The sequence below is a fragment of the Psittacula echo genome, assembly GCF_963264785.1.
Source record: "Psittacula echo genome assembly, chromosome: 3".
Classification (NCBI taxonomy): Eukaryota; Metazoa; Chordata; class Aves; order Psittaciformes; family Psittacidae; genus Psittacula; species Psittacula echo.
Window position 1 is genome coordinate 70362300 of NC_137736.1, and position 10297 is coordinate 70372596.

General features: G+C 42.8%; 1 protein-coding gene across 1 annotated transcript; it reads right to left on the reverse strand.

Annotated features, from left to right (window-relative positions):
• Window positions 1–1386: 1386 nt before the first annotated feature.
• TEX30 (testis expressed 30) lies at window positions 1387–5733 on the reverse strand. The gene is made up of 4 exons (XM_080612914.1): window positions 5594–5733; window positions 4117–4168; window positions 2472–2683; window positions 1387–1637 (listed from the first exon to the last, which is right to left on the reverse strand). Exons 1-4 carry the CDS (start codon window positions 5714–5716, stop codon window positions 1464–1466), a joined length of 561 nt encoding a protein of 186 aa, XP_080469040.1. The 5' UTR covers window positions 5717–5733; the 3' UTR covers window positions 1387–1463.
• Window positions 5734–10297: the final 4564 nt, after the last annotated feature.

The window sequence follows — 10297 nt, forward strand, 5'->3', positions numbered from 1 at the left end:
GAAACCAAGTAATTTTTTTTTTATTTGCCTACATTCAGACTGCCTCTTCAGGAAAGAAGAAAAAATTGGATTAAAATGCCAGTGGATAATGTCAACAGATATTAAAGAAGTTTACAGTATCATGATCTACATATGGAAGAAAACCAAGTGCCCCTTGTTTCCTTTTTATCGTGTAACGGTTGCAGGGCCTTGTTCAAAGCATTTTTATAATTTTTTTTTTTAATAAAAAATGTTTGTATCAGTCATGTGTTCCTGTCCTGAGACACCATGGAAATGCAGATACTTCTTACTTGTGCTTGTTATTTTCACAGATTTACTGTCAGTGAAACCAGTCTCTTCAGCAGTATGAAAAGAATTAGGTAGCATTGAGCAGTGACCACTGAAACAAAACTGATCATTGTTTCAACAGTCTAGTCTACTCTGGTTTTAGAACACCTGCTTTCCACTGATGCTAAGTAATTCAGCTGTTCCTTTTGGGCATATCAATGTTATCTGAAAATGATCCATAGGTGTATTTAAAGTCCAGTCTAAACTTATCAAATTCTAAAGTTAATGCATATGCTTCCAGTCCAAAGTGCAAGATTTACCAACCATATTCTGGTCTGCATCAAAAAGAGCGTGACCAGCAGGTCGAAGGAGGCGATCCTGCCCCTCTACTCAGCTCTCGTGAGACCTCACTTGGAGTATTGTGTGCAGTTCTGGTGTCCTCAACATAAAAAGGACATGGAACTGTTGGAACAAGTCCAGAGGAGGGCCACGAGGATGATCAGGGGAGTGGAGCACCTTCCGTATGAAGACAGGCTGAGAAAGTTGGGGCTGTTCAGCCTGGAGAAGAGAAGGCTGCGTGGAGACCTCATAGCAGCCTTCTAGTATCTGAAGGGGGCCTAAAAGGATGCTGGAGAGGGACTCTTCATTAGGGTCTGTAGCAATAGGACAAGGGGTAACGGGTTTAAACTTAAACAGGGGAAGTTCAGATTAGATACAAGGAAGAAATTCTTTACTGTGAGGGTGGTGAGGCACTGGAATGGGTTGCCCAAAGAAGTGGTGAACGCTCACATCCTGGCAGTGTTTAAGGCCAGGTCGGAAAGAGCCTTGGGCAATGTGGTCTGCTGTGAGGCATCCCTGCCTGTGGCAGGGGGGTTGGAACTAGATGATCTTAAGATATTCAAACACTAGTCAAAAGCATTTACTGAGTGGTCTGCATTACTAAGTGTTGTACAGTTATTTGCATAGAAACATGAAAACCAGTGCTGCCCTGACTATAAATATTTTGTGAACTTTCTGTCCTTTGAAAAGGTCTTTATTGTTCTGCATTCTTTTTCATTCATACAAAAAAAGCTTTATTTGCATTTACACTTAGACCTCTGAAAACATGTTTAAAAAAAATACACCTCTCAGAAAAAACAACCTCATTTGCCACACTAAGGAAAAACTAAGCGAAGACATTGCTTAAACACTGCAAATCATTTGTGCTCCAGTTCCATATTCTCTCTAAGCCACGAAACCACTTTGGCATTTATTTCTTCCATGACATCATCTGCTGCTCGTCCTTTGACCGCCATCCCATGGTTTGCTTTATCAATCCAGTGGATTTGTTTAGGGGCTTTCATTTTGCTTACCACACCTTCTAGCAATTGCTGCAGAGAAAGTAAGAATGAAAAAGTCACAGGATCACAGCTGCTACAAACTGCAACTCCCGTAAGTCTCCTGCTTTGCCTGTGCAACACGTAACAGGCAGTTCTCAAAAACAAAACAGATCTGCATGCACATTAAAAACACCTTAACAGAAAAGATGCGATGATCCTGTGTTCACTAATGGAATGTGCTCAAAGGTTCACCCCCACTCAAAAGCAAAATAGCAAGAAGTTAGAACTTCTAAAGCTGCAAGTGACAACCCTGTGCAGGCTCCTTCCCCACAATGATGAAGGAATCCACTCTTGCTGCTGAAGGGTTGCGCCAGCAATAAGATATCAGAACTTTGCAATATAATTATATGGAGACTGGCCTTGACAATCTCAGCAAACACATCTAAGAACCAGCTCAAAAAGTCTTAAGAGTTTTCCCCATTAAGAGGGCACTCCAACGATCTGCTGTTTGCTAGCCTGACTTATTTTGTGACAACTCTTCATGAAAGCATTGACTCCTTAGAAACTGCCCAAGCATGGAAATGCCAATTGCACATGCTCCCAAATTCAAGAACTGTTCAAGAACAACAGATACCATTTTGCAAGAGAACAAGGCAGAAAGCCACTGTATTTGCTGTTTTAAGCAGCAACAGAAAGCACCACCAGGCTTCCCAATGTCCGATAAAGTTTCCTACCCAAGGCTTCCTTCAGAAGATATATATAGAGAGAGAGAAAGAGAGAGAAGGCTGTTAATCAACGCCACGGCCGCGTACACCAGTACAGACGTCACTGGGACTCATTCCTCCCTACTGCCCCTTCAACAGCAGGATTTACAAGGGTACTCACTTTTTCACACATCTCATCTACTGATCCTGAGACAAACAGCACCGGACACCTGATCAATAATAAATCTTCATCCCGGAGCTTGGACTGAAGTTTTGGTCGATGTAATGGGTAAGATAAACATACAAGACCTTGAACGAAGTCATCATCATCATCATCACCCTGGCTAAGCTGACGTACCACAGATGCAGCAGCTCGTGAGCCCATGGAGCGGCCTTTCTCCCACATTAAAATAAAGGAAAAAAATACATCTGCTGTCACATCATCTACATTCTGTTTGAGTAAACAACTAAAAATGAGTGTATTTCAGCCAGCAGTAGTAAAAAATGCTAGAGATAATTTTATTCATCTACTCCATGAAAAGTATTAATCTTAATTTCAATATTTTCTTCTAAAATATTTGCCTGATTATATAATGATTTTACATCCCCCCTTAGAAAAGAAGGGAGGAGGGGGGGAAGGAAAAATAAATAGAGAAGGATCCTTTGCAATACTGGAAAGAACAAAGCCCATCCTAGGGGCAGAAGGAAGAGACAGACAGGTCCTATACTCCAGACCCTTGAAATCTGAGATAGCAATGCTAATATCTTGTACAATTTTTGTTTGTACAACCTTAATCGGCTCAAATTAAAACCAAATATTTATGCATCTTACTCTCCAAATAAATCCAGCAAGTGTTTATGCACACCTCAAACTTCAGCCTACAAGTACAAGGGAGGGAAAAAAATATTGAAGTGTGAACTTGTAGCATGAGGTCAGTCTACAACAGCAAGGTGGCATCAAAATATCTCCTCAAAGAGGAGGCATATGAGCTGACAATGCTCTGTAATTGAGTGTTAGAAGTGGCTGATTCCAGTGGGATTACCTTGCATCAGTGCAGATTTGGTTTCACTTAGAGAATTTTCAGAGTTTCCTGTATCAAGTTATTACTAATCACACCCATCTATTTCCCTTTTCACATAACCGTTTGTTTTTTTTTTACCAGCCACTAGGTTTCATCTACCAAAACCCATTTTGAGAAAATGGTTTTCCGTATATCAGTAACCAGAATTCTTCAAGACCTGCAGTTAAAAAGTACACATTGATTATGAGAGAACATATGCCCTGCCACTTACAAGTGACAACGAAGTTTTGTCCCAAAGTACATGGTCTAATGCTCTTTCCTTCCTGCTTCTGGAGCGAGATCTGTGGCATCAGAAGGAGGGTGAACGGGTCCGGAATCTGAAGACAGGGGCAGGTTGGATGTTCCCATGTGTCACCCAGCAGCAGTGAGACAGCTGAGCTGCACACCCGCCCTGTTACTGGGCTGGCAGCATTCAGCTCCAGGTTAAGAAACCCAAACGCAAAGCTGTCAGCAGGCTTTGCACCTCTGCTCCCTGTGGACCGCTAATCAATTAATGAAGGTTAGAACATTCAGCTGTCAACAGAGAGCTGAACTGCTCTCCCTAGGCAACTGATCAGTGGGACCTCATTCAGCTTGTTCCCATGTCAGACAGCAAGCTTTTAATGCCACCTCAAACTGAAACCTGCCATCCACATCTGTTCATCCACCTCCTTCCAAAGTGGGACGGACTTCAACAACAGAATAATTACAGATCATCTTTAGAGACAGTATAGGAATGAAACTTATAGATAATAAAACCAGTACCTGCAAGGAAGACACCTGAAAGTTTATAATCATCAGAAAGCTTTAGGTATTCCTAAAGAAATGAGATAAAGAGAAGCATTACAAGTCGGAATTAAGACAGCTGGGAAGCTAGGGATTGTTTTGTTTCTAGCTACTAAACACAAACCATGAAGCTCTTTCAGCACTGCAGATTAAGCAAAAACCAGATACATACAAGTTGCTCTCTTCTTTTTTCATACAAATAATTTCCTAACATTTTGCAGCAACAACATAATAAACACAAGCAATTTCACATTAGCTCTCAGCCAAGTTTAAAATATCAGACACCCTATCCAGTTACCAAAACATAAACAATTACTGTGTATCAACTTACAGTAACAAACCAGAAGCACACTCTTAGCTTGTGGAAAGGCAAAATAAGCTAGCAAATGTGCCCTTCACGGAGGTCATGTATTTTCAATGAAAAGATTAAGACACAGTCAGTTATCTGTCAGTTATGTCTGACAGAAAAGATAAAATTCAGCAACAGATTTTTCAGTTTTCAGGAGATAACTAACGAGATGTTATGTTAGCAGATGCCTTTGAATTGCCTTTGCACAGCAGCAAATTAGTATAAACTCACTAACATTACGTTCTTCATACAAAAACAGACAACAGATCTAGCAAAGTCTAACTTCAAATTAATGTTCATAAAATCACAATTAATTCCTTAATAACTGCACTTAATTCCCCTATAAAAAACGCCTGATGCTCAATGCAAAGTGCTCAAGCTGCCTTCCCGTGCCCCAGTAAAAGTAGCTAGATAATCAGGAGAAAATTTCCCCTCCTTCCTACACGCTCCAGAACAGGAAGATACTCTAAGCTGGTACTATCATAATGAAATGTTGCTCATTTTAACAAAACCTAGCTACATAAGAACATCTTAAGTAAGGCAGCAGCAGAGATAAACACACACTTGTAACAGTTTAAACCGATTTTGAAATCAAGACTTAGGTTATAGGCTTCTCATTATGCTACTCCTAATCTCTTGTACTTCAGCTCCTCCTGCCATCTGGAGTCCCCTATTTCTTCCCCAAAGTCTTGTTCTCCCAGCTGCCAACCCTCAGAGGCTAAGTACAATTCCCAGGTAAGTTTTCCCACATGAACTGCTTCCAAAGCTGTTTCCCTTAATTCCCCTCCCCTCACCAAGCCCTTGCAGAACACCCACCTCCTGTTTCCATCCTAAATACTTCCCTTTTTTCAAGCTGTAAGCTCTCTCACAAAACACCCTTGCTTTCTTCACATCCTTTTCTCAAGCTCTTCTTTCTCTCCTGGCACCCAAACCCACATATATGCTACTGCCCATATAAAAATTGATCCTACTGTTTCTGTTCACAAGCAGTGCTCCATTTAGCTAACCATCACTTCTGCTTTTCCTGCTGTTGCTTGACTAATCTCTGGTCACGATTTAAGAAACCAAGAAGATAACACCCATGGCAGAAATTCGGTCACTTCTTACCACAACTGTTTTGAAGGCCTTAGCCCTATAAGCAATGTTAAGGCCTTTACAAGTAAATCGTAGGCACAGGACTCCATGGGATGCAAGATAGGCTGCCAAAGACACTAAGTGAGGGAAGCTCATATCTCCTCCAGCTCCATGGGTAAGAATCACTCCATATGTTGGCTTCTTCTCTGGAACAGAAAAGACAGCATCGAGATACTTGTTTCCAAAAGGTATTTTCACTTTAACCTGCAAATGAAACAAAAACCAATATAATTAAAAAACCCCATGTTTCCAGTCTACACATTATGACAAAGAGAAATCAGACAATTAAGAAAGAAGCCAAAATTGCACGTCCAATTTCATTTCTTCTGTTTAGGAGTACTAAATGAGTAACCCTACCTCTGGCTCAAATGTGTTCCATGCAATAATGGCAAGTCACTTTATCACTCCACACCTTATTTTCTCCATTAGAAAAAGAATCATCCCCTGCTTCAAAGGATGCTTCAAGGCATAAACTCTCAACCTTCTCTATATAGCTATTTGAAAAACCCTACAGGGATTACTTTTTTTTCCTCATAATGTGTTCAATAATAACTGATGGCAGATGTCACAAGATACATATACATATTTCATGTATACCTGATATTGTAAGATAAGCAACACATTTACTTTCTAACTAGCAGTCTGAAGCACAGAAATACATGACATGAAGACAGCCCAGAAAACACTGTCAAGTGACACAGTGGTACACACACTGTGGAGCAGATGCCTGCATATAGCACCTCTATATAGCAACCTGCTCTAGTGGAAGGTGTTCCTGCCCAGGGCAGGGGTGTTGGAACTACATATCTTTAACGTCCCTTCCAAGTCAAACCATTCTATGATTCTATATAGTCAAAGACTGAACTTTCATCAAGGACAGGAGACAGCACAGGTTCAGATAAAGCCAGCTTCTGGCTGGCAGAGAGCCTCGTCGTGACAGACACCTGGAGGAGCTGAATGAAGAGCCAGGCCGGCTGATATTCTGTTGAATGACAGGGGGCTGCAGAGCGAGTGTCCCCGTATGTGCTTCAGCGGCTGAAACTGAAAACACCCCAGGGCAGGGATGAAGTACTATTTCATTCCACAGCTGGCTCTCTCTGCTTGGTAATGGTCCTACAGAGCCACAGCTCAGGGCAGGAGGAGGTTGTCAGTGGCCTGAGAGAGGCTACTGCCCAGCTGAAAGCGGGGAAGGCCAGCGAGAAGACAGCAGCCGGACACAGCCATGGCAGGCGGCTACCCAGCCGGGGCTGCTGCTGCCCAAGCGCCAGGCCGCTGCTGCGTGAACACACTTGCACCAGGCTCAGCCCGCATCTACCTCCACGCATCTGCTGGGAGGGGAGGGGAGGGCGGCAGCGAACCCAGCCCCCGGCTCTCGGGGCTCGCCCGAGTGGAACAGCAATTCCTGCAGTACCCCACAGAGGCAGAGCAGGCACAGGGACCCGCGGGCGGCTGCTCTACTGCGGCCTGCCCAGAATAGCCCGGGCCTGACCGACTGCCGGTGATCACCCAGGGCTCGCTCCGCGCTCGGGGCCTCACGAATCCCTCGCTATGCTGCGGCCGAGGGCAGCCACCCTCAACCGCCAGCCTCCCCGCGGGTATCCCCGCTACGGAGACTACTGAGCCCAACAACCCCCAAGACAGGGGACCGAGGGCAGCAGGGTCCATACCTCGGCCCGCCCGCCCATGCTGCTCCACCCCGTGACGTCAGGTGAATGACAGCCCTCCCCTCCATCACTTGAGAGCACCTGCCGCTGGGGGCGGATACAGCGGTGTTTGATTGGTCTACAGGTGCACAAGGCCCCGCCCATAAGGGCGGGGATAGGTTGCAGGCCTGCGCGCAGAGGGGTGGTGTTGGCTGTCTGTAGGGGGCGTGAGGCGATAGTGGGCGGAGGGCTGTGCTCGCTGGGCGGCGGGCCGGGGCCGGGGGACGCCACGGTTTTATTCACTGTACATGGAAAACATGGGCTGCTGTTAGTATTCCTGAAGAAATAAAGCAAACTGCTGAGGAATTGGTTGGAAAGTCAGGTTCTTGCTGACTTCAAGCAGTACAGGTGTGATCCTTGCCACATCAGGCGGTCCTTCTGGCAGTTGTCAGGGCACTGGATCTACGTGGTATTCACAAAGAGGAGAGACAGACTACATGGGTAGTATTTTAGGTACTAACATACCGCTATCCCCTGGGCTGACTTTATTGTATAGTAAAAAATCTAGTGTGCTCAAAACACAGCATTAAACTGATGGAAGACTGCGTCAATATTCTACAACAACACATGCAGTATTTGTATGTTGAGTGTTTCACAGATAGGATCACAGAATGGTTTGGGTTGGAAGGGACCTTAAAGCTCATCTAGTTCCAACCCCTTGCCGTGGGCAGGGACACCTTCCACTAGACCAGGTTACGCAAAGCCCCATCCAACCTGGCCTTGAACACTGCCAGGGATGGGACAGATGTCACAAAAATGTCTAAAATCTTACATGGCAAGGTATTTAGTCAGAGATCATATTTTCTTCCATCATGAGTGTATAAAACTTATATAAATTAGGATACCCTATTGCTTAACTGATCCGAGATGCCATCAACAAATGGAACTTTGTTTTTCACTTACCATCTGCTGGAAAATAAGCACATTTTGGCTTGTGCTCCGAATGTCTGGCTGTGCCTCTGCCAGTTGGATATTGTCAAACATTGTCATCCAACACTGTAGCACTATGAGAAGTGAACCCGTCAGAGCAGCTGTGGTGTACCCACTATCCTGGTGACCACCCTGCCCTCTGAGGACTGCCAACCTCACAGGCAAATTCCCGGCCCAGGCATTATTATCGTAAAGTGTAAATGTTAAGGGCAGAAGGGGAGAAGTTCGGCTGTAATCAAACTGAAAAAGACAGGAAGGTGTGTTTGTCTAAATTTCTACCTTGCCTTAAAAAATATCAAGCTAAAGCAAGATGCAGGAGCAGAAAGCTGAATGAAAAGCACAAGCACAGCCTGCATGAGTTGTACGCCTTTCACTGGGAGCTGAATGGCAGACAGTCTTTAGGTAGTGGCTCCTTGAGCCATAGCTCACATTTGGAGGGTCTAGCAGATCAGGGGAAAGAAGATGCTGGAATAATGCCAGATTAATTTACCTTGGGCGGAGATCACACTATTCTGATTAATACTTAATATCCATTGAGCCTTTATAAATGAGATAGATACGTAGCAAAAGAGAGACTGTGAAGATTTCTTATCCCAAAGTAGTTATAAACACAACTTCAACTCAGAACACAGTAACGAAAGAAAGAAGAAAAAGAGTTAACAAAATCTTCATATTCTAGCTTTTTCTACTTCGTTGCTTTCTTTCCTATACTTAATGGATAATGCGCTCTGGTAATAATTTATATTTTTGGTGGTGTTTTGCTTCTTTCTTGGTCTGATTTTTGCATTCTCCCTTTTCAGTTTTTCCTCCCTGTTCAGTCCACCTGCTGTATTTCCTCTGCTTTATTCACATACTGTTTTCAGAGTGGTCCCTGAGGAACATGCCTCCCGTTAAATATACATGTGTAACCCCTCTCCACTGGAAAACTATTTGCATATTCTGTCTGCATGCAGCAAGCTGCTGTTGTCCCAGATCTGTGTTCTTTCACCTGGCCTTCAAGAAGCCAATAAATATACAGGGTTGAGGTATTTATTTATTCATGCCTGCAGAGATGAGTGCTAGCTTTGTGGAATTACCACCCTCGTACCTAGGTATTGGGTTTTAATTCTGCAACATATCTAGCTCCTCAAAATTAGGTTTCTGTGCTTTTAGGGGGACATTTAAGAAGATTCTGGTTGATTTTCAAGTGTTCTGAGTAACTTCTGAAATCCAGAAGTATTCACTGGTAGCAGTAATTGAAAATCATAACGCTTTTCTTTACATGCAAGTATGAATTAAACGTGAATAAAGAGTTTACATTTAAGCTCCCACCTTTGAAGATACTGACTATGAATTTTTTCTGAACTTCTGAATTAATGTTTTTAATTCAATATCTAAGAAAACATGGTTTCTTAGATGTGTGGCATCATTTTATAACTAACCTTACATCACTCCTGGAAATAGGTGTTTATTCTGAACAATATGTGGTGTATAATAATTTAATTTGCCGCAAAGTATGAAAATTATGTAAGGTATGTGGTTGGCCATGTCTCAATGAGAATATATGTTGTGTATTATTATAACCTATACACTGCTGTAAGCACCTCTGACAGATTTGATATACCGAAGACAGCTGGGTTTGAAGAAACTGTGGCTGTTTATCAAAGAATGACATTATCCACAGCCTAAACTTGGGACCTGTTAACTTTCAGTAGTGCATCAGACAATCCCTGTTCTTTTCCTTGGATTATAAATACAGCTTTTCATACCAGAGACTTACATTTTACGCAATAGGAACAACAGAGATGACCTTTCCAACTAATCTTGTGTTGGAATAGGTTTGTTTAGAAAAATGTATAAAAATAGTTATAAAAATATAAAGTAATATGGGGCTTTCGTGTATTTCCGCACAAAATAAATGAAGGCTGAAGGGCAGGGGATCAGAAACAGGTTTGTTTTTTTTTCTATTCTTAAAATTTTTAATAAAAGACCATCAGAATTATATTTTTCTTGCTTTAGACTGGAGACATATATATTTATTTTAAAAGTTCAACTCTGACTTCGA

Coding starts and splice junctions, on each gene's coding strand:
- TEX30 (XM_080612914.1), bottom strand. CDS start 5,716: ATGAGCTTCCCTCACTTAGTGTCTTTGGCAGCCTATCTTGCATCCCAT. Junction 4,169..5,593: donor AGGCCTTCAAAACAGTTGTG/GTAAGAAGTGAC, acceptor TCATTTCTTTAG/GAATACCTAAAGCTTTCTGA. Junction 2,684..4,116: donor TTCAGGTGTCTTCCTTGCAG/GTACTGGTTTTA, acceptor TGTGGGAGAAAG/GCCGCTCCATGGGCTCACGA.